Source organism: Ambystoma mexicanum, chromosome 3q (genome assembly GCF_040938575.1).
Source record: "Ambystoma mexicanum isolate Mex_15411 chromosome 3q, UKY_AmexF1_1, whole genome shotgun sequence".
In the NCBI taxonomy this organism is placed as follows: Eukaryota; Metazoa; Chordata; class Amphibia; order Caudata; family Ambystomatidae; genus Ambystoma; species Ambystoma mexicanum.
The window spans coordinates 30,852,160-30,877,398 of NC_090926.1; the positions used below are offsets into that span (position 1 = coordinate 30,852,160).

At 46.4% G+C, this 25,239-nt stretch overlaps 1 protein-coding gene across 1 annotated transcript in view; it reads left to right on the forward strand.

The window, feature by feature from the left end:
- Positions 1 to 25,239, forward strand: part of PLA2G6 (phospholipase A2 group VI) — an 840,871-nt gene that overhangs the window by 393,217 nt on the left and 422,415 nt on the right. The window contains exon 8 of the mRNA XM_069652989.1: positions 16,943 to 17,051. Within this exon, the coding sequence (XP_069509090.1) occupies positions 16,943 to 17,051 (109 nt within the window). The remainder of the gene's footprint in view (positions 1 to 16,942; positions 17,052 to 25,239) is intronic.

The window sequence follows — 25,239 nt, forward strand, 5'->3', positions numbered from 1 at the left end:
TCTTCATAATAGAAGATCTCCATGAAAATTGTCTGTAGTGCCTCCACCCTCACCACATCCTTGGAGTCTGAGATTCGTCAGTCTTTCTCAAATAACACTCTGCGGCACCATCATTGAAGTTTGGTGACATTACTCAATAATGCCGGTGGGGCCTCTTACTCTGCTTCCGTATGGAGTCATGTTTCCCTGTGGCAGGGTAGGTCTACCTAGCGAACCACCTCTAGTAAGAGGTCAAGATCGCATAAAATGCCATCTGTAACCATAAAAAGGGCACACGGTGCACCCCCTGCAAGTTCCCAGTCGGAGACGACAAAAACACCATCCAGAATATTGGAGAAATCTCCTGGTTTGTCCACGCTCCACGCACACTGTAAGCAAGTGTCTGGATCTTCAGTGGGAAAAGGCCATACTCCTCAGTCGACGGCATCATCATCGGCGACAACCACCATGCCAGCCACGACCACGAAGCCCTCGTCATCGTCGACCACACCGTCGACGCCCAAAAAATCCTTGTAGTTGACCGCACTGTCGACCGAAAAGGTCCCATCGGTGGCAACTACAATAAAATCCTCATCATTGACAATTTCAAAAAAACTTCATCGATGACTGTATCACTGCCACTGGTGGAATCAAGTGCCATCGCATCAACATCATCGTCAACAGCAACTAATTCCACGTCATCTGCTGCAAAAAACGCATCCGTTATGCTGTCGCCGCTGAAGTCATCAGCTTTGCTTGCACCCTCTCGCCCTGTGTACCAACCCAGAACCTAGTTTTCAGACTCATTGGATGATGTCCTTGAAGAGCTACTTTCTGTTTCTTCGGAAGGGGAATTCAGCCCATCCACCCCAATACCGGACATGCCCCCTCCAACAACAGTGCCAGTTCAGGTGCCTCCAGGTCAGGAGGCCCCAAATCCAATGGATATTCCGGTACCACCTGCCCCTAGAGACGCTTCTATGGCCATTCTGGATACACTGAAAGCTCTTGTATCTGAGTTTCAGCAGAGGTTACTTCCTGCAATTCAACCACACCAGGTGCTCATGATCCATCAACCAGGGCCAGTCAGGTACCAGCTGCCCTTTGCCTCTCAGTAGAGGAACAGCGACTGCAGATGCCACTGCAGTTGACAGAGTCTGAGCACAGACCTGACGACCAGCAACAATCCGTCCACACCACTGACACGTCTGACGAGTTTGACAATATAATTCCAGCTGATGGCAAACCAGAAGTAGTCCCCACCAGGGATTGTCCACAGACAACATTGGGTCCTTTCATGCCTTGATGGGTAGGGCCACCAAGATGTTCGGTTTAATGCCAGAGTAGCAAAAGATGGATAGCCGCCTTTACCAATGGCGTGAGCAGCACAGGAAGTCCGTCCTGGCAGTACCCCTCCTAAACGTCATATGGGAGGATGGTCTTCTCATCATGACCAACCCATCATCCGCGCCTCCCAAAAAGGAGAGGTTCAACAAGAAGTACAGGGACCCAGACATGACGCCTTCATGCCTGCAAAGGCAACCAATGCCGGACTCTGTGATTTACGCAGCTGAACACAAGCAATCTGCGAATTCATCTTCTTCCTGCTCTGCCCCACCTGATAAGGAGTGTAAGTGCCTCAATGATTCCGGAAAGAAAATTAGCACTACAGCCACCAATACCATCAAGGTGGTTAATGCATGGCCATTCCTGCCAGATATGACTGATAATGGTGGTTTAAGCTGGGGCCCATTCTTGAGTTCCTTCTGGAATATAAAAGGCAAGAGGCGTAGATATACTCCAGAAATATGAAGCATCATCCGACCACGCCATCTCAGTCTCAATAGACATGGAAGATACAGGGTTTCGGCAACTTGAAAATGGAGCTGCCCTGCGTCGACAAGAATGGTTAAAGGCAACCGACTTCCTTCCTGAAGTCCAAACTAAAGTTGTCGACAACCCAGTTGATCTCTTTGGTAATAAGGTGGACGGAACCCTCCAAACCATCAAGATGGATACTGATACGGCATGCTCCCTAAGGACCTTGCAACAAATGCGTCAGTCCTTTCGTTCACAAAAGCCTCAATTCTCCAGATCTTTGAGGGAATACCGTTCCCCTTCCAGTCTCCATCCTACAAAGATCTGGCCTACACCTCACCGGACCCTTACAGACAACAATCCCAATCTAACAGGGCAAATCAACGCTGATTCGGCTCTCCTCAGTCCAGGGGCCAGTCGTCCAAGCAGGCCTGGCACTCCCGACACTGTTCCCTCCCACTGTCAACTTCCTTTTCTTGTTGTGGCTGAGTGTCCCACTTTCCCTCCTCCACCTTCTCACCTGAGTAAATCGTGTCCTCTTCCACTGGGCTCAAGGATCGATGGGATCTGTGGTCCTTCTCCTTTTTGTTTTGAAGTTTGAGTCTCGCACGAGAGGAAGCCACAGTGAAGGCTACTAGAGAGCACTTCCCTGAGGACCCCCCTCCCGGGAGGGACAAATTAGGGGAAAAAGCCAAACGTGGCAAAAAAACCCTCGGAATTGTGGCAGCTGGACTGGAAGATGCAGGATTCGGGTGGAAGAAAGTATTCGTCCAAATGTGGACGCAGGAATCTGAAGTAGTAGAATTGGAGTTCAGACAACAACGAAAGCCCAAAGCAATAGGCAGCAGGACAGAAAGTGAAGGGAAGATGGGGCGAGGCTGCTAGAAAGTAACCCGTATCGAGGTCCACACACTGGAAAGTAGCATAAACACGAAGGAGTACGGGCAGAGAGGAAGTAAGAAGAGAAAGATAACAAGAAAAGAAACTGGAAGAGACCGGGACACAAAGCGTAGCACAACAACGGCAGCCAAGGAAAAACACGGCTGACCGAAAGGTTGCAACGCGCAGATGTCATACAACGTAAAAGAACTAGACCGCTGCATGTACGTAGTTGAAGGCGTGCTGGAAATCAGGAAGTGTGGTAGTGACTCCAACGGGGCCATAGACGCCAATAACCAAGGCGTCGCGTGACACCCACTTCAGCACCCCAGTGGGAGGAAGACTGTCGGAATTCGTCCAAGAGTGGAGAAAGATCACCACTGACAAATGGGTGCTATCCCTCATCCGCTGGAATTTTTCAGGACACCACCGACCATCCCCTCATTCACAATTCCTATTCTCATGCAACTACTGAGACAAGGGAGATTACTCCCGAGGCTTGCTTCACATGCCCCACTCCCCTAACAGGTCTCCCATAGCTATTGTTACCTTTACTTGGTCGGAGCACATCACTGGTTCTTCCTGTTGTGTCAGGCTTCTGCTTTGCCAGTGAAAGCTTGTTCGGCTTTGCTCTTCTCTCTCTGTGGTTCCGCTGTGTATCGTTCCAGGCAGGCAGTATTGGCGTTGTTGTGGCAGCACTTGATCCACCTCCTCAAGGTCACTCCACTGTCTCCCGGATTCCAGCTTCGAGTTCGGCTTGCTCTCGCTCGCCCATAGAAAGACTCTTTAGGTCGGCAGCCGGCGTCCCTTCAGTGTCTAGGTTGCTCCTGCAACGTCCTGTCTTCTTTCCTGGTTCTAATCTCCCGAGCTGACTAGGCTTTGCACCTGTTGATCTCCTTAATTAGTCTTTCTCTGCTTTTTATCTTGTTGGACTGGGACCTTCCCAGCGGAGGGCCATAGTCTGTAGTTGGGCTTAGTTGTGCCTCCTTGGGGCCATCTCGTCCCAGTGTCTTTCCCATGAGTGTTCTGCATGACTCTGTGAATGTTCTTCTCAGTAACTTCATAGTACACATTCTGTTTAGAGGGAGTGTTAATATTAAAGATGTCTAATCGTACAGGAATAAGAGAAGGAGTATTAGTATAGTACACAGTATTACTGTCAGCCTGAACCTCGGCAGATCTTAAGGGTTTCATAGTTTTTAGCAAAGGAGGATTAGGGAGTTCCATCATGGAACGGGAGTCCTTATTCCCATAGGGGGAGTCACTCCCTGTGAAGTCCTCCCACTTTTTACCACTCATAGGGGGACTATCGTGTAGCAGTCTCACCTCCCTACTATCACAGGGAAGGGCTCCCCCCTGGGGAGAAGTGATGAGATCCTGTGAATTGTCATAGTAAACACCCTCTTAGCAAATGGGCAACAGCTCTCAGTGTCACTATTGGTATCTGTCCGCAGCTACAAGTCCTTTCAAGGCATGATGTCCTCCTGCATCCCTCTGATACCTCATTGCAGGCTCAACATGCAGCCCCTGCAAGTTGGCGCTTGCTGGACGCAAATCTCAGGGTCTTGTCAGGACCAGATCAAACTGAACCACCGTTTCAGGGAGCCCTTACACTGGTGGTCCATCAAGACCCATCTAGTTCAGGGCTCCCCCTTTCGGCTGCCCTTTCACCAGGTTACAGTCACCACAGATGCTTCCCTAGAGGCCTGGGATGCACACTTTGACAATCTACATGCCAGGGGACTTTGGACAAAAGAGGAGAAGGCTCTCCATAGCAATCTCCTGGAGCTGTGTGCCGTCTTTTGAGCGCTCAAGTCATTCCTTCCAAGAGTCACAGGAAAGGTGGTACGGATCTTTTTGGATGACACCACTACGATGTTCTACATCTGCAAACAGGAGGCTGCAAGATACCAATCCCTGTCGTTGAGGCGCAGTCCCTATGACACTTGTTCCTCGTTCCCCTTCATCTCCCGGGACTGCAGAATACCATGGCGATTCCCTCAGCAGGGAGGTTCGCTCTTGTCATGAGTGGGAGTTGACGGAGAATAAGCTCCAGCAGGTTTTCTACTTGTGGAGAACCCCGGACATAGACCTATTTGCCACCTACCAGAACAAACAGTGCACAGCTTTCTCCTGCAGGTTTCCCTACCCCGAGAGCCTGGGGGATGCCTTCTGGTTCCCTTGAACAGGGAAATACCTCTCCAATTCTGCTGGTGGCTCCGGTTCTAAGTGTCTTCAGACAACATCAGCGCAAACTAATTTTAGTGGCTCCGACATGTCCAAGGCAGTTCCGGTACTTCAACCTCCTAGAACTCTCCTCTGTGACCCCAATGAGACTTTACCCTCTTCACAATCTGCTGTGCAAGACCAAATGAGACATTCTTCACCACAATCTAGCCTCTCTCACCCAGCTTGACTCCTGTGTTCCTAGAATTCAGCGCTATCCCGCTCCCTCAAGACTGCAAAGACGTTCTAGCGTGGGCTTGCGCTCCCTCTGCACTTGCTGTTTAAGATATGGTGCAAAGCCAAGAAGCTAAACCCTTTCCCTATTCAAACAGCAGCCGTGCTGCCTTACTTGTATTTTTTTTAAAAACTTTATTTAGGTTTGGCAAGCACAATAAAACTAATCATCATATTGTTGTTGATGGATAAAATCAGTGCTATATTGATCATGTGGTTCAGTCAGTGTTACATATAACTATTTTAGTCTTTTTCAGGGAATGCCTGAAATTCACCCCATATGTCTTTTGACCGGGAAGAGATCGGCTGCCTTGTTATATAAATATCTTCACAGTCACTGACCCATGTTAATTCCCTCAGTCAGTCCCGGTCATTGGTAGGATGTAAGTCTTTCCATTTTTGTAAGATACAGCGCTTAGCTGCCATGTATCCAATATTCAGAAAGGACCGCAGACACCGCTCAGGGACCTCCCTCCACAACCCAAATAGGACACTCATAGGCGACTTCAGCAACTGCTTCACTATTATAGTAGATAATATATCATAGACGCTTTCCCAGAACCATTCGAGCTCTGGGCAGGACCATAGCATATGTGCATAACCTCCATCTGCATCACATCTCGGGCAGCGATCATAATGTTGGGGGGATAGTTTCCCCAACTTGCGCGGTGTGTAATGCAACTTGTGAAGGATTTTATACTGGATTAGTTTCAATTCCATATTCATTGACACTGGGGGTCATTACGAGGTAGGTGGTAAGGGATTACCGGCAACGGTAAGGGTGGCGGTAATCCCTTACCCCCATATTCCGAGGTTCCTTAGCGGGTCCCACTATGGGCACCTGGTTTTACCAGGCGCCCTTAGCAGGAGCCACTAAGGGACTAGGGAGCTAATAACGGGCCCGCTATTAGCGGGCCCGTTATTAGCTCCATCCCCATTCCCATTGAGCCCTAAAGGAGCTCAAATGGGAATGGGGAATGGTTCTCGGAATGGAGACTTACCGGGTCCTCCAAGGTTGGAATGACCCGGTAAGTCCCTATTTCGGGAACCCGGACCCGGAATGCGGTAAGGGGTTAGCCATGGTACAAATACCACCATGGCTACCTCCTACCTCGTAATGAGGCCCATGGACCTCCAATGTCCATCAGTCACTTCCAACTCCAATTCCGCCGCCCACCTCTGTGAGGAGTCAGAAATGAAAGTCGGACACAAAATTGCCATGTTTTTGGTTAAAGACTTTTATTAACATAAAACAAGTTGGGAAAAGGCCTCTCTGACCCTGCTCTTAGAGGAATCTCCCTATCCATAACCAAAAACTAAGGAGCTGTCTGTACTAGGATGTCAAAATCCTTGTGTCCAAACGTTCTATCCTGACCCTCACACTACAAACCAAATTATAAGGTGAAAATGGAAATGTCTTTAACGTGGTGATTACAAAAAAGAGTTAATCAATGAAAATGATAACAGCTCCAATGTAAAAGTTCTCCAAGGCAAAATAAGCTTGGGTCCAGAGGGCGATTCCCTTCCCCTGGATTCTTCAACACTATGCCAGTGATTCTTGGTCTAACAGTTCTTTGTGTTTTTCTTGGCCACAACAATCCTGTTAGTTACAAAGCTACTTAGACTTGTAGTGCCTTCTTTGTTCAACAAACACAGTCCTTCCTTGGGACTTAATGTAGATTTGCAACTGCTGGGGAAACTCCCCTGCCAGGACTTCTTATGCACTTCTGACTGCCTGGTTTACTCCCCTGCCAGGACTTCTCATGCACTTTTAGCTGCCTGGTTTACTCGTATGCCAGGACTTCTTATTTCCCTAGGTAACAGTTCCTCTTTTACTTCCACAGTTGCATATATCTTCTTTGGCTTTGTATATCTGGTTGTTTCAACATTCACTCTGGGCTCCCCCTTATCTACATTCCATACACTCATATATGGCTGGGGTTCGTATTTGCAATATGACTTCTTGGTTTGCAAACAATCTCTATAATCTCTCTGTTTCTGTGGTTTTAAAGTTTACAAATTGTGCTTGTTGCGGTTGCCGAAACGCCCCATGGGCCCCACTTTGCTTGGGTTGACTCACAGGCTCTGTGTGGCGTCTTCGGACCCGTTCGTGCTTACGCGGCAAAGCTTTGCTGCTGTTTTCTACTCTGGACTGCTTCCACGTTGTTCCAGTTTCTTTCACGGCTCCGCTTCCACACGCCGGCCTTCCTTCAGGTCCTGGTAGGTGAAACATTGCTTTCTCAGGTTGCCCAATGCCCAGGAATCTTGCCTTGGTTCCTGGCATCTCTGCAGCAGGTCCTGGTTGCGTAATGTTCCTCTGCCTCCTTACTGGCGATCCCCTTGGCTGCGCCACACTGGTTCGTGCTTCCAGATTCCAAACGCCTCACAGAGAGGTGTAAGGACTTCTCCCAAACAGCAGCCTCCTAGAGTTTGTTTTCAATCTTTAAATGTCCCGCACACAGGTGCACTCTGAAACCAACTAGCACGCTCATTGATCTTGAGGCTCCTCTGCATCGATCCCTTCCTTCCTCCTCCTCATCCCAGTATTGGGGTATTTGTGGGAAATGGAGTCCATTGATGTTAACTGATGCAGATTACTTGGGAAAACACTCTCAATGGTTCCATATGATAAGCCAGTTTTATATGGAGGGGAATTCGAACTGGAGAAGGTAGTCCCGGAGCTCTTACTTTTTAGACCAGGGATGGATGTTTGGCCTGAAGGGTTTTGGGAAAAGTGTTCTCTATTTTCCCTAAAGGGCGGTATAGATGGATGGCAATAGGCCTTTAGGGTATGGGTATCAAGGTGTTTTCTTCATGGGCATATGGGGAACCATTTCTCATCCAATGAAGCCATGACATCTCCCCAGAGGCTATCTCCTTCCATGTCATCCTCCTTCATACAGCCAATCACGGGGTCAGGATCAGGTTACGGCTGCCATGCCCAGGCCACATGGGAGGAGGTCACCACCAGGAAAACAGCGATGACTCCCATTGGATTCATCACATGTCTCTCCAGGAGCCTATCTGGAATCCCCATATATAGGGCGGCCAGTATCCTATGGCAACCATAACAGTTGGATATAAGAACAACCAGTGCATTCTCAGGAGGCTCAATCAGATAGCATTTCCATCTTTTTGGATGGCAGGCCTCAGCCTATAAAACTGAAGCAGCTCTGTAGGCGTACCCTTATGCTCTTCCCGCCAAGTGTGGGGCATCAGAAACTGTCTCTCCGGGAAACAAATCCCCTATTGCTTGATACCACATTCTAGTCCAATTCAATCTCAGCGAAACATCCCATGTAAGGGAAAGGGCTGGGAATTTCCACAGTGGTAACCACCGGTAATACGGTTTGCTTGCTGCAGTTCTCCCAAAGATGGCTCTCCAGGCGAATAAAGTAGTCTGTACAGGATCAGACGGGCACTCATCTGTGTAGCTGGTGTCTAGTACCAAGAATTTCATGTCTATGTCCTCTGCTGCTGCCCTCTCTAGCTTAACATGTGGTTGTAGCCCATCTGATCCATATCAATAAGTTTGAAACTGCCCCTGACCGGCCAACCAATATATCTCCATGTGCGGCTTAGTAAACCCCCTTTGTTTTAAGGTCTCGCCATGGCCTACCATTTTTTCCTAATGGCTCCAGAGTGCCACAGAAATCTAGACATGTCACTATTCTCTGAAGTACTGCTTCCCTGGCCACATTGGTACATTGACCAACAAATACAGTAACTTGAGCACCAAAACCATTTTAATCAGTGCTAACCAGCCAGCCAGTGACATTGGTACCTTTGACCAAGGATCCATTTTCGTATGTGTGTACATAGCGTGGGTTGTGAAGTTATCGGCCATCAGTGTACCTCTATCTCTGGAGACTATGACGCCTAGATACTTGAACCTGCCCGGTACCCATTGTGAATGGAATTCCCCCCGGGCTATGGATGTGCTGTCGGTTAGAGGGAATGCCTCCGATTTACCATAATTCACAGTAAATCCCAAATACTGGCCAATTTGAGCAATGTCCTCCATGATAGGGTCTAAATTATTTTGAGCACCCCTAATATACAGGTACACATCATCTGCATATAGCGAGATGATCTATGGCTATCCTGCTAACCGATTTCTCCACTTCCTGTGGCGATGTCGAATCAAGTCTGCCGTAGGCTCAATTGCCAAGGCAAAAAGCATGGGCAATAGCGGGCAACCTTGATGTGTGCCCCTACCTTGCGCGAACGACCTAAACTGTACTGCATTGACCCGTACAGTGGCAGGCGGCCACGAGTATAGGAGTTTGATGTAGCAAATTATTCGCTCACCCAGGTTACATTTATGCAGCACCTTAAACAGAAATGACCAGGACACCATTTCAAACATCTTTTGTGCATCTAAGGCTACCGCCACCGCTTGAGCAGTAGGTGAAAGGCAGGACATTATATTAAATAGTCGGATAAGGTTCAAAGATGTGGATTTTCCTGGTATGAAACCAGCCTGATCGTGATGTACTAATGTCCACCTTTATGAGAGATAGCAGCCTGCAAGAGCCGCATTCCTCACAGGGCTTAGCAGGTTTTAACATAACTATAATAGTAGCTTCCCGAAGAGTCTCTGGGAATTGCCCCGTCTGCATTGATTCCTCCCACATTTTCAGTAAATAGGGGGCTAGGAGAGCCCCATACTGGATATAAAAGTCTGCAGTAAGCAGTCTGCAGTAAGCCTGTCTGGTCCTGGGGATTTATTTCTCGGTAGGTATTCTAATTACCTGTAGAATTTCTTCTACAGTTGAGGCAGTATTTATCTGCCCTTTGGCACTGTCCGCAAGAACCGAATCGGAATAGTCCCCAATAGGGCCTGTAGGCCCGCTTCATCATTTTTATCTTGCGCCCTATATACGTTTCATAAAATTGCACAAAAACGTCATTAATACCCTGGTCAGAGTACCGAATCTTTCTGGTCTCATCACGCACACCAATTATATAATTCGTACCTCTTTTCCATCCGGACCAGATTCGACAACACCCTGCCAGGCTGCTTCCCTTCCCATATCTCCTAGCTGCTGTTGGCTTTGAAAAGTATTTCAAAAAGTATTATAGGTGAGTGATCTAAATACGTATGGGGAAGTAAATTGGCCAACACTATCTACCCCACCAGGCACTCCAAGATTAAAAACCAAGATTAAAAATAAATCTATCCTAGAGGACATGTCATGCACCGATGAATGGTAAAAGAATCCTGAGCCGTCGGATATAAAGTCTGCCATATGTCGCTCAGGCTAAGGCCCTTCATTGGGTGTAAACCACAGCTTGCCACCTTCGATAGTGATTGGGCGCTCTACCCATGCGATTTAGGTTTAAGTTTAAAATTGTATTCATATCCCCTCCCCATATGATTGGCGTCAACGGGTAAGTCATGAGGATGTCCGTTAAGCCCGTGTAGAATATCGGGTCATCCAGGTTGGGCCCATACAAATTCACCAGCAGCACTTCCTTACTCAACAGCTTACAGTGTACTACAACAAATTGACCGTCCTGGTCAACATGCAAGTGTAATAACTCAAACACATTTATGGATTATGGTCAAGACCACTCTGGACTGTGTCAAGTAATTTGTGTAAAGCCTATTGGCCCCCTAGCCCTTAGCAAAAGTAACATTCCCATTACCTCGAGCATTGGTTTCATGCTGAACCAAAATGTGGATATTATGTCGGTTCACATGTGACACTAACTTCCTGGCCTTGGAATAATTTCTGAGTTCTATCTCATTCCAGCTCAGAATATTAACAGTCTCCATAGAGACCTAAAGTAAATTGCATGTTACCACATCCCCACCTATTTCGTATCTCAAAATAAGGAAGATGTTAAGAACAATGACCTGTACTGTGTGTTTGCTTAAACACGTTTTAAACAATTTCACCCCAACAACCCTTCCCGCATTACCCTTCCCTCATCGCCCTCCCAAACAGTGCCATGTGAAACCCCATCACCCCCCCCAACCCCAACAATAATGCTGGTACCATACCAGTCACATTGCATAGGGGACCGCCGCTTCTGCTTCCTTCAGCCTCCGATACTATCCTGCCCAACTATGTCAAGTATATATGAACAATGAACTTGTTTGCCTGCCCTACATTACTGCACAGTATATCGACCAAGTCTGCACACCCAAAAAGGAGTGAGTAGAAAATGAAGACGATACTAGGCCGTAAACACCAGCGGCAGCAGGTGTGCCAGGATCATTTGCAGTACACAGAGCTATCCACAGGTGGAAAAGGACAATATTTCTGACTCCTCGTTAGTATCTTGAAGAGCCTGGATGGGTATGTTGGCCTCAATAAAGGCCACTGTTTCCTCAGGTATCGTGGAAAAAAGGACTTTACCACTATGTTGTATTTGCAGTTGCAGTTGTAAAGAGCATTGCATACAGGGCTGCCCTTTCTCTAAGCAACTTTTTGGCTCCCAGAAAAGATCTGTGTTCTAATTGGATGGCAGTGGAAAAACCCGGGTAAATATCAGTCATGGGGCCTCATTACACAGATGGCGGTAATGGTTAACGGTCACCGTTAATGTTAACGGTGACCGTTAACCATTACCACCTTACTACGAGGTCCCTTAGCGGGTTGGTGCTTTAACGTCTGCTTTTTGCTAAGGGACCTTGGTGCTAATTACGGCATCGCAAAATTGCGGTGCCGTAATTAGCACCTTCCCCATTCCCATTATGCCCTATGGGCCAAAAATGGGAATGGGGAAGGGCAGTGGTGGAAGGGGGAATTACCGCCCTGCCAACCTTGGAATGGGGCGGTAATTCCCCCTTCCACCAAGGCGGTGCCGGTATTTTACCAGCATGGACCAAGGTGCTAATAGCACCTTGGTCCATGTGCTAATACCGCCATCCGTGTAATGAGGCCCATGGTGTCCTTATATCTCAAGGGGCCTTTTTCTCTCACCAGATACAATATGGTGTCCCGATCTCGGTAGTTCAGGAGCCTCACAATGATGGGCTGGATGAGGGGGCACCCGGTTTAGGTCTCAGCAACGGCGTTCTATATGCCCTTTCAATAACCAACGTTGACGAGAAGGCCTGGTTCCCAGGCAAATCTTTAAGTAGATTCTCAGTCGCCTCTTCCATCGGGCCATGGCCAAAGCCCTCAGGGAGCCCCCCGATGCAGACGTTATTCCTCCTAGACCTGGATTCCAAGTCATCACATTTAAGCAAGACTAAATCCTTGGCCATTACCGTCACTTGGTTCTTGAGGGTTACAATGTCATCCACCGTCACTCCGATGTGCGCCTCCGCCTCTGTCACCCTTGAACACACCCATTCCATTTTGCCTTTAAGCGTACTGATGTTAGTGGTTATGGCATCCAGCTTATCCGTCATTATGGTGAATCCAGCCTTCATACTCTCAATTAGCTGTTTGCGATTCGCTGTGCCCTGCTCTCCATACCCTGTTTGCTCAAGACAGGAGATGGCCCAACGCGCGGCCTGCTAGGCTGGCGTAAAAACGCCTCCAAGCTACTCTGCTGCTTCTGGTTACCCCCTCCTTTCATCATGGCAGCTGCAGGATACAAGCCAACATTACTGTACAAATGGGGGGCAACCCACCAAGAAGCCACACAGCAATTCATACCTTACTTGGGCAACAGAACTTCCAAAGTCACCCACTGTAGCCTCATGGGGGCCAGCAGTAAGGAGCATCTCAGAGTCAACTGTTGTGCAGCATCACTATGATGGCAGTCCCAAACAAACAATACCTCCAGTATCCAATATGCAGGGCTGGCAGTCTGCACTGACTTATGGGCAACAGTATGAGCCCCCCCGATACAAGAGAACCCTCACAATGGGCCTCAATGCACCCAGCCGTCAGCAGGGAATCACAGGCCACCACCTCAGGCCCCGTCAACCATGCGCCACCGTCGGTCAGCCCAACGCTAGTCCCTGCAGTGAGCACACAGCAGCAGCGCTGCAGGCCAGGCGCTGTCACTAATAATTCACAAAGGGTTGCCCGACATCCTCCGGGATCGCCACTTCTCCCCAGCAGCATCCAGGCTGGGTGTCTGCACACAAGTCAGGCTCCGGTCACAGGCTGTGAGCAGGAGCCACAGGGCCAGCTCCTATGCTCTCCTACAACACAGCAACTCCTGTCTGCCTAGAACACTGCTGACAGCCGTTGCAAGGCACCATGGGTGATGTCGGCTCGATCAGCGCCTGCAGAGTCCTCCACATGCCAGGCGCCTGCAGCGCTCCTCTCTCTACATCCTGGATACTCCCTCACGGTGTCAGGCCCCCAGCATACACCCAGTACACGTCTGCATGTTGAGCGGAGTGAAAAGGTTTCAGCGCGGTACGGCACCTCCTGTGCCAGCAGCCACAGCGGCTCCTCCCCTCACCATTGCCCACACGGCCTCATTTGTACAGAGTCCAAATACTCCAGCAAGGAGTTAAGTAGCCCCTTCAAAGTCTGCCAACTGGTGCTGCAGGGGTTCTGACAGGGGATTATTCACTTTCCTCCCGCTGGTCATACTATTTAAGCAACGAACGGGCTGGATACGCCAAGGCGATCACAGAGGCTTAAAGAAGTGCAACCATTTTGCAGGCTGCTCAGCAGCACCCCCTTACTTGTTGTCTTTAGCACAGGGCGGATTGGCTCACTCATCCATTAAGGTGCATTTACAAGGTATAGCCGTTCTCCGGTCGCACCTTCACTTTGGTCCCAAAGATTTATCAAGGTGTTTCTCAAAGGTCTCTTTCGTTTGTTCCTTCCAATCAAGCGGCCAGCGCCGATGTGGGAACTAAACGTTGAACACACCATCCTAATGAAGCCACCATTTGAGCCTATGCACAAGGCCCCATTAAAATTCCTATCTGGGAAGACCGCTTTGCTGGTCGCCATTGCCTCTGCCAGATGGGTAGACGAAATACAGGCATTTTCCTGCAAAGCACCTTACCTAATGTTCCACCAATCCAACGTGGTTCTACGTACCAATCTTTATTTGTGTCCAAGATGCAATCGCGTTTCACCTCATTGAGCCCATGGTGTTGCCAGTGTTCTTTGCACACTTTAGATGTCGTGTGTGCTTTGAAATACTATGGGCCTCGTTACCCGGTAGGCGGTGAGCCATGGCGCTTTTACCGGTACCGGTAAATCCCTACCGCCATCCGTGTAATGAGGCCCATTGTCTCCCGCAGTAAGCCCTTGCAGCAGACTTCACAGCTTTTTGTAACATTTGGTCCATCTGGAAGCTCAGAGGCACTGTCAAAAGCTTCTATTGCCAGATGGATTTCATTCTGCACCTCCTGCCACCAGCAGGCGGGCAGGGCAGGCCTAGGGCTCACACCACCAGATCTGTGGTCGCTACTACGGCCCTCCTTTCTGGCACCCCACTTCTGGACATCTGCAGAACAGCGACGTGGAGGTCAGTGAACACCTTCACAAAGTTCTACTGTGTCGACAGAGATTCTGCCGCAGACTCTAAGGTCAGCCAGGCAATACTCTGCTACCTGTTTGCGTGAGGTTAGAGTTCCTGTGGTAAGTGTTTGCTGCAAGGAGCTTACCTCCGTCCATTATGGTTATATGGTATTGCTTTGTAGTGTATTCACAGCATGTGAATGTATGAAAGATCCAATGCTGGAGAAGGAATGAGTTCCTTACCTGTAACTCTCCATCATTGGTACCTTTCATAGATTCAAATGCGACCCTATGAAGATATCAGGTTGGAGACGGTTTGCCTTAAAGTAAATAGTCCTTTATTCAGGTAATAATGCTGCTCGCTCGTGAAAGAGCCTAATAATTCAATAATTCTCAAAAGTTCGAAGCAGGGTTCTGGAGTACGGATGCCGTCTATTAGTCAGCCTGAACAACACCTCAATATGCTCAGTGGAATCCTTCGTCTTCCTCTTTCCAGTGTTCTGTGTCTCTCTAAATCTGCAATCCCAAAGAAAAGAACATAAACAAACATTAGCGCTTCTGTAATGAGACAGACCCTTTCCGACGACTATCCAATAAGCGGGCTCCTTGCGAGCCGTGCTGCATACAGTGCCCCAGCTGACACCGCCCCACCCCCTTGGGCGGTAGCTTCCTTCGGGTAGCGAAACCTCGTCCAAGCCAAGCTCCAGCCCGAAGCAGCACCTGACCGCAACAGGGCCAGGGACAGCTGCATCTGCGGCATGGGATAGTTTACAGGACCATGACCGTCTACTCCCACCGAACTGTGAGTATGGACAGGCCTTACCGCGATAGAGCCATGCATGTCTTGTTGGCCAGGGATGAGAAGCAACATGGGAGACAGGAGTTTGTGGGGAACGATGCACAATGGGAGACGTAGTGCGCGTTCGGACCTGGGGAATAGCAGATGCCCTCTCACAGACCCTCCCACCTACCCCGCTTATGGCTCTTCTTGGTTAATACTGCTACTTTACATGCCCTAAAACAAAATCTGAAGATGTCCTCCAGGGGTGGAGCTAAGGGAGTCCTTTCCATTAGCTGTGGGCAGTCTAACCCAAAATTATGACAATAGAGCACTAAAGTGACTGACGTTTTCGGTTTAAAATTAAACTGCTCTATTTTTTACCGAGGATTCAGAGCCTAAGCACCAGGAATATTCACAGCAGGTGAATCTTATGAAGGATACCAATGCTGGAGAACTGGAGTTAGAGGTAAGTAACTAATTGCTTTGTGGTGGATGTCTTTAATGCATGATAGTTTCAGGTAGGGCTGTTTATCCTCCTTTGCGTATTGGTGGATGTGGATTTTGCTGCTGACGAGAATGGTTACCAAGGGATCCTGGTTGAAGAGGTTGAATTTCATGGATTATTAGTTGTGGAGTTGATGATCTGGTCATATATCCTAAATAAACCGATGGCAGTGTTCTAAGTAGGCGGTGAACCAGTGGAAGACATCCTCTCCAATGCTCATTTGGTTGATGAAGGTTTTATGGCCTACTGCATCAAAGTATTTGAAGAGATTGATCTGTACCAGGAGCTAGTGTAGTGAATCATCTATCATTTTCTAAACCAGATAATTTGTTCCCCAATGCGCTAGTATTACCCTAAAGTTATAGAGACGATGAATATGTGGAAATATATTTTATTCTTATACCGGAGTAATATACTAGTGAACAAATCTTCATCAGGGATCTAAATAATGGCCACTGATAAACCCAAAAATATCCCCAAAACACAAATCAAGCATGTTAGATACATTTTGGTCATAAGTTTTAACAACATTTTATCGTCACAATTAGTTGGAGGGACATATTTGGGATATTTTCTTTTTATTTTGGGGGTTTTCTGGGGCCAATGACATACATATTTGTACATTTGGATATCTTATGAAGATTATTTGTTCTCTAGCATATTACCCGGTATAAGAATAAAATATGTTTCCACATATTCATCGTCTATATAACGTTAGTGTAATACTAGTGCATTGGGGAACAAAGAATGTGTTTTCACTGTATAACTAGGCATTTAGGGTATGGATGTCTATTTTGTTTACCGATTGAGCAGTTTTCAAGCAAAATTACGTAACAAACTCTAAACAAAGGATAGAAAACAAATGAATACTAAAATACATTTTCCTGTAAGGTCTGCACTAGAACAACTTCTACCAGGTGTACCCATTTTTCTTCAAACTATCATTTTTTGTTTCAAGTTTTCACTAGAAATGTAGTTCATTGAATGTTGAAGCTGTTTAGCTGCTCCCAGTAGAATGAAAAAGCAAACAAAACAAAATACTCTCCTCTGTGTTGTCTTAATAAAATGTAAAACATTCTAATAAAAACTGTGTAGAATATCTGCTTTTTTGCTTCCTTACAGCTGGACCACTTGGAGCTCATTAAGGCACTCATCGTCTTTGGGGCAGACATGGAGACACCCAACGAATTTGGGGAGACCCCAGGTCTGATTGCAGCACGGAGCAGCAAAGGTATTTGTCATGATACGTGTTCATTTAAACGCCTTTCTTTCCCATGGGGTCAGGGCGGTGCATCCACAGTACATAATCTCCCTGGGGGTGGTACAATGGGGGAGGATCGCATGGGAAAGGAAGCCCCTTCTGGGATTAGGGACGCCCTCCCAAGAGAACGCGGTATCCCCACCAATCACCTGACCCTTAACCACCTTTCTACAACCCTAAGAACAACCCCTTCCCTAATAAACTCATGAGTTGTTCAATATTTTCAACTCGTTCCCCAACTCTAAATCTTTCTTCCCCATCCATGGATACAGCCAATGTGTATTGTTGTCCAGTCAACCAACCTATTAAATGACAACATTCAGAAACCAGAAGCCATCAAATATCAGGCATATAACTTTAAGGCTGGTACTGTGCCGAAGGAGATGGCCGGGAGGCCAAAGATCACCTGCAAGAAGCAGAGCGAGCGTTCTAGTTTCAAAAGGCCAATTATTGGCCATAATCAGTACATAAGTCCGATACAGGAATTGGAAGGCAGTTCAAGCTCAATACGGACTGCAAGAGAGACGTGAAAGGGAAAGAGTCGTCCCCCACGAGGAACAATGGGAGCCGTGCACTGTAGCAGCTGATGGGAGCAACAGCACCCAGTGAAGCACAGAAGAGGCAGAACGCACAGCTAGGGGAAGGCATCAGTCTGCAGAGCCGTTGCAGACTCCACTGGATGCTCAAACTGTACTGTACCGGAGACTCCAGAAGGGATACAGTTGCCCTGGAACCGCTGGTAACTCCGAGAAGGGAACATACAGGTACGCAGGTCGCCCAGGAGCTGTGAGAGGTACCGTGGAGCAACGTGGTGAGCTCAAGAACCAAAAGGAGAGGTCTGGGACCCTGAAGCAAAAGAAACACAGTTGTATTCTTGGCAGGAGAGTGAACCAAGGGGATACAATGCAAAGGTGTGAGTCTAGGACCCGCAACCAAGAGAAGGGGCGTCTGGGACCCTGGTGAAAGAGATAGTCTGGGGCCCTTAAGAAAGTGTGAGAGTTGTATACTTGGCAGGAGAGTGAACCAAGCAGATACAACGCATACAGTGCAGGTCTGGGACCCGAACCCATATAATAAACCAAAGTTTAAAGCAAAGAGGATCTGGGGCCCTGTGAGGAGAAAAGAGACAGTCCATGAGAATACACTGGCTTCGCAGCAAAGTGAACCAAGCCACTTTGCGAGTCTGGGACCCTCAACCACATTAAAGGTTGAGAACCTAGAGGGTCAAGAACCCTAGGACAGATAAAAGGAATCCTATACCTGGTAGCGGAGCATCCCAAGTTTGTAGGAGAGAAGAACTGTGAAGCTAAGAAACAGTTCCTTGTGAGTTATCAAGCAACCTGGGATAAGAAGTCGTCTAGGGGAAGGGTGCTTTGAAATATTGTATTTCTTTAACATTGTTTTGCATCACTTTTTACGGCCAGCAAGACTGGGAACTTTTCTGTTGGTTGAAAATACAAAGAACACTTTTTACTTTGAGAAGAGACCATCCTTGCACAGTTATCTTAGATTATTAGTGTTAGGGACAGCAGTAGGCTTTGGGGCACGACAGTGATGGACATTTTAGTTTCGAACCTCTTGTCAATTTCACTAGTTTCCTTTGAGGCACAGAAACCCCTCTTAGCTTTAGGGATAGAGATACATGTTTCCAACCCTCTTTTTATTAATAAAAGTCTATATCCAAAAACATGCCACCATTGCGTCTGAGCCTTACTTCTGCACCTCTACACTATTTTTTCCCAGTCGCTCCTTACCCATTCCGTCTAAATATCCCACCTAGTGGACTGTGCCAGGGACTGTGCTAAAGCTACTATGTAACCATCCTGAAAGGGCATATGCTGTGTTTTAGAGGGGAAGTGCACTAAGAATGGTTTCCCTTCATGCCATTTAGCACAATGGAATACATTTGGTCGTCTCATGCTCCTCTGGCCAATTGCAACCCCTTCTATTCCTCTGAAGAGGAGGTGAAGGGTTTCTTTCCCGAGGTCGACTGTAGGGTCTGTTTTAGGTAGGCGCCATCTCCTATCTGCAACTGTCTTACTAGGTGTGGGATGGTTTCTCTCATTCTCTCATGCCATAAACTCTGCTCACAAGACCAGTATGGCAGTGCGTAGGGCTTTTCGTATGCATCATAGGTCTGTCCTCAGGGCAGAGAAAGGGGTGGAGGAGCTGGCCACAGGGTGGAATGCGGCTATACATATTTGATTTGTTTTCCAACAGCCCTGCCATGGTGAATCCTGATATTTTTTGGTTGTGACCAACAAACTTCACACATTCTTTTACATCATGAGATCTTTATTAATGGTCAGAGGTATAAATGAGATCTACCTGTGTCTGGGGTACCAGGACTTTTTTTGCTAGCAGAAAACACTCTAGTTTAAAATTAACATCATAGATATTTGCTATCTAGTGGGGTTTTTTAACTCCAAAAAGTGTATCAGCAACTTTTAAAAGTACATTCTCACACTGCAAAAAAGACACTGTCAATTCATGCCACCTTGCCTGATAGGAAGTGAAGCAGTTTTTAAAATAACTTTTATCACTGGCACTGTGCCAGAGTGCGCGCTTTTTTTTTTAATCAAACTCAGAAATTTTTCCTTGATTATTTTTTACATTTTTCTCAGCTTGTTTCATTTTTCTGTTTTCCTTAGTCACTGTTATTCCTACGGGGATAAAATGCTTAAGAAGTTTTATGCTGATTTATGCATTGGGATATCTTTTCAGTATAAAATTAAATAAAAGGGCTGCCGTTTAATACCCTCAAAAGCACTAGCACTAGTGATGTGAACTTCAACACTGAATGGATGCGTGGAGGGTCCCTAATGCTAATCTCTGTATGCTCTAACAGAAAAAGTACTAGTTCATGATAACCAATTATTCTGGTCTGTTTAAGTGAATGTAATTAAAACACGTGCCTTGTATGAAAGTATTCAATTTATTCAATCATCATTCAAGCCCCTCCACCTAGAACGAACACAGTCAAATAACCTGTTCTGTGGGAAGGTGCCAATTCGGGAGGGTCTACAACCACGTTTTAGCTCACTGTACATTTCACAGAGGAGAAATATCTATTTGCATATCAGTCTGGTTCCACCAACTAAGGCAGTCGGGCATTGAAATGCTAGGCAATCCTCCACTGAACAAGAGTACCAACAGCAACTCCAGGCTCATATTTTTGCCTAGTCGGGCCTCATCAGTGAGGTGAAGCTGTGAAGGGTGCAGTGAGCTAAAACGTGGTTGTAGACCTTCCTGAGTGGAAGAAATTCCATAGAACAGGGTATTTGACCCATGTTTGTCCTCAGTAGAGGGGCTCCCACACCCTTGCTTAATATATAAATGGATCAGAAACATTTTGATATGTACATATTTCTGAAGCTTGTGAATCTATTTCCATTTGGATGCTTTGCATATGTTGACATCTAGTGGTTGGTGCAGGGTACTACATTGTGTTTTGTTTTCGAGGATGAAAATGGCCATCTGTCTGTCATAGCAACCCTCTGATTGAGTGACTGATTTATATTTTCCACCTTGAAGTTTACACTTTGTTCTTCAATCTTGGTTTTTGCTTTTTTTGCCTCTGCCTTGTCTCTTTTGGCGCTCTGGTATTGCGCTTTGATGCCCATTGGTTTAAGCGCATAATAAATAATTAATTTCAATAAATAAAAATTAATATCATTGCACTACCCCAGGTATACAGTACCCATGCTCCTTCATACGCTGAGTGGCTCAGATAGTTGTTTTCCCGCAGTTTGGTTGAATGGTACACGCAGAGTTTATAAAATGCAGCGTTCGGCTCTGAGATTCGTTATTTCACTGCCTCCTTTCGACACCAAGGGCCTCATTACACGGACGGCGGTAAGGGTTAACGGTCACCGTTAATGGCAACGGTGACCGTTAACCCTTACCGCCGTACTACGAGGTCCCTTTGCGGGTTGGTGCTCTAACGCCTGCTTTTTGCAGGCGTTAAAAACCAACCCGCTAAGGGACCTCAGAGCTAATTACGGCACCGCAAAATTGCAGTGCCGTAATTAGCGCCTTCCCCATTCCCATAGAGCCCTATGGGGCAGAAATGGGAATGGGGAAGGGCAATGGCGGAAGGGGGATTTACCGCCCCACCGACCTTGGAATGGGGTGGTAAATCCCCTTTCCGCCAAGGCGGTGCCGGTAATTTACCGGCATGGTCCAGGGTGCTAACAGCACCCTGGATCACCGCCTTCCGTGTAATGAGGCCCCAAGACGCTTCTGCTTAAATCAAAGAACTCTCAACGGAGAGTGTGGGAGATTATCTCGACAGAGACTGAGAAAAATGCCAGTGATCGACAGCCACCGACTACTGATCTCCAGGCCAAAAGGCAGACACCAGGAAGAGTGGTGGCAAAACACTTTATACACACATTAGGTTATTTCTCGAATGTTTTCAGACACAGCATTCTCTCGTAATATCTGATTCTTGCCTTTATTTGTCAGCAATGAATACTTCTCAGTTTAAATATTGTCTCTCCTGCAACACCAAATTTCCCTGGAAGGGCACGCACAGAGCATGCAATAGTTGTCTTCCACAGGACCATCAGAAGGAAAATTGTTGAGCGTCTAAACTCTTTAAATCTAAGATACTAAAAAACACAGAACCAAAAATTGGTCAGCCTATGGGATGCAGGCTGAAGCATCCTCTGAATTAACCGCAGCAGAGGAACATTTTACAGTCGATGAAGGCAATATTGGTTTGGAAAGCGAAACTGAGGATCCCACTCCCAAGGAAACTTCCATTTCCCATCAGCTTGTCCCCAGCTTCATAAGGCAAGCATCAAGGCTAGGTGTGGAGACCCCACACCAGGAGACAGAAAGGTAAGTCATTTAAAGACAAGACACATATTTTGTATTTTTTGGGGATTTCTAAAGTGCTATACGATAAAGTGTTTTAACAAAGAAGAAACGGTACAAAGATATGGAAAACCAAATCAAATGAATAAATAGTTATGAAGCAAGTATATCAGCCTTGATGCAAGTGCGGAAAAGAGAAAAGGAGGCAGAAAATTGAATATGCAAAAGGGGTTTGTTCCAGAACTTGGGGGATAAGAGGGAGAAAGAGCAAAAGCGAGATGAGCACATGGTGGATCGGGACAGAAAGGAGAATTTGAGACTGAGAATGTAGGAAGCGAGAAGGTCAGAAGAAATAATTCAGAGAAGCAGGATAGAGAGGAGCCATTCTGTGAAGAATTTTAAAAACAATACAAAGAAAGTGAAACAGTAACCGTGATTGAAAGGTTAGCCATTGAAGTCAAGATTGAACAGCAGGAGCAATAGAGTCTGAAGAGTAGAGTCGAAAGAGAAGACAAATTGTTTATTTATAGCTAGTTCTGAGAGGAGCTAAGTGATAGGCAGGAAGACAGAATAAAAGTGATGAGCAGTAGAAAAGTCGAGAAAACATGAGGAAGGAAACCAAAATGTTAGTACCATAGAAGGCAGGAACAGAGTGGGCATGCCTGATGTTATGGAGATGATCAGGAACAGGTAACAGGAGATATGTGAAGAAAAGGATAGAGCAGTACAGGATGACGCTAAGATCATGTGCAGAAGGTGAAATAGAGAGAGAAGAAGAAAGAAGGAGGAGGTAATGAAGCAGGGATAGTAGTAGCAGGGAAGAAAATAACTTCTGTCTTGGATAGGTTGAGGTGTAAACGTTTTTTGACATCCAAGATTGGATAGACAGAAGACAAGCTGATAGCAAAGAGTAAATAATATCATTAGAAAGAAAAGATTTGAGAATCGTATGTGTAGAAATGTTGAGAAAGACTGAAGGGAGAAATAATGGACTGCAGAGGGATTGTGCATAAAGAAAAAAGGAGAGTGTCAAGAACTGAGCCCTGCGGGACACATAATGAAGATAGATGACGGGACAGGACAGTCCAGCCCAAGAAACAGAATATGTACAATTAGTCAGATAAGAGTGAAACCATTCAAGTACTGAACCACGATAGCCAAGAAGGGAAAGAGAACAGAGGAGATGTGTTCGAAGTAGAGTACTGAATCGTCCACTCAGGGAAAACACGAAATGGACAACACATGCACCAAAACACTGTCCCTTTCGGCGTTGACACAAAAACAAGAAACTTAAACAAAAAGTACTGGCTCCAGCTCGGAACATTCAAGCCACGTTACAGAGGGCTCAAACAATATGTCTTCGACGACGAGCAAGCCCGCTTCAGAAATAACACATAAACAGCAAACAAGACTACAGCATACTGGCATGACACAGGGTGAAGGTACACTTCTGCTTATTATGTAACAAAAGTTTTTAATTCAGAATTCAGACTCAGAAGAGGATGGAGACAAACTTCCCTTTGCTCCCCCTAAAACAAAATGCACTGAAGAAAAGTTTCAAGACCCAATGGACAAAATGGCCTCTTTTTTGGCTTTTCTGGAGGAGCTTCCATTAAAAAGGAAACACACAATCACACCAATTAAAAAAATAAAGGTACAGACTATCCCATTAGAGGAGGAGTTAATAGAGTTAGAAGATTACTCGCAAGGAGAGGAGAATGAGGATATAAAAGAGGATATAAAACCAGAGGACTAGCTTATGCCATCCCTTGACATTTTAGATCCACCCATAACATCTTCACCCTTGGATGATCAGGGCAAGTATAATGGTCTACTAATGAGGGCTGCTGACATGTTTGGGATAGAAACAAACAAGTTTTGAGAGGATACAGACTTCATAGAAGAGGAAAGCAGGATACACAATATATTCCACTTTTAAAATCTGTTAAAATGAGGATCTCATACTTAGTAAATCCAGTTCTCACCAAAAAAATTAATCCCACAGAATAATCCATTATATATAATGGGTCATCTAGCACCTTATTCGCTGCTGGTCACAACTACATGGTAACGTGGTGAAACACCCTTTTATTCTATATAACACCTGTGAGACAGACATGGTATCAAGGGAGACACAGACTCAAAAGTAACAGTTTGAAAACCTTTATTATCAAACTTTGTGGAGTTGGTGTAATGCCTACCTGGCCCTAACTCTTTACAGGGTTTGTTACCTCAACTGATGCTTCTAAGGGCCGTCGATGTCCGTAAATCCAAAACTAAATTTCATCTGTGTCCAAACCTATGCTTGTCCTCACTATTAAACCAAAAAAGTATAGGGGGTCTTTTTAAAGAAAAAATGTTGACTCAAAAAAAGGAAATGTAAACCACAGCTGGTTTCAGGTAGTCTTACCAGTAGGTGCAGTTCTGCCGGTTCAGAATAGTTCCGCTCAAAAGGGTTGCCTTGGAACCTTCCAAGTAGGTCTCTTGCAGTAAGTCAATAGAGTTCACAATGTCTCTGGGTCTCTTGGATTTCCCTTCCCCAAGCTTCAATCCTTCCAGTTCCAAACAAAAAGGCACAGTTCCTGTTAGGCCTCTCAGGGTTCCCTTCCCCAAGTCTAGGCCTCTTTTCATGAATATCACCAATGTCTTTTGTGGGCCTCTTATGGTTCTCTTCCCAAGCCTAGTCCCCTTTTCACGAAGTTCAAGAATGTCTCTTGTAGGCCTCTTAGGGTTCCCTTCCCCAAGCCTAGGCCCCTCCTCACAAAGTTCAACAGTGTCTCTTGTGACACTCCTAGGGTTCCCTTCCCCAAGCCTATGCCCCTTTGGTCTCAGACAAGGAAACGGTTCATCTTTTCAGGATGTACCTTTCACTGTACAGTTCTATCACAGGTAGTATCAGTGACTTTCGAGAACGCCAGTCTCTTTGCTCCTCCCAGGCGCGACCACTCTGACCTGTAACCCCTCTCCTTATTCTCTGGCACCTTTTCCTCGTCTGTGCCTTTTTCACTCTGTCCTTTTTCACTTTATTGTGCTTTCTGCACACCTTCTTTTCCTGTCATGCACACTTGCAGCTTCTTTCCACCTTTATGTGCCTCTTACACACTTCTCTTTGCTTTTCACTGTGCTCTCTTGCACCTTCAGTTTCTCACTGAGCTCTCTTGCACCTCCAGTTTCTCACTGTGCACTCTTGCACCTTCATTTTCCCTTTAACATGCCTGGTGCACACTCTGTATTTCTTTTGGGTCACTTGCATCCTCTTTCTCACTTTTGGGTTGCTTTCTCTTGAATGTCTGTTTTCCTTCTCACTGTCTCTTTGCTGTCTCTCTCAGATTCAGGT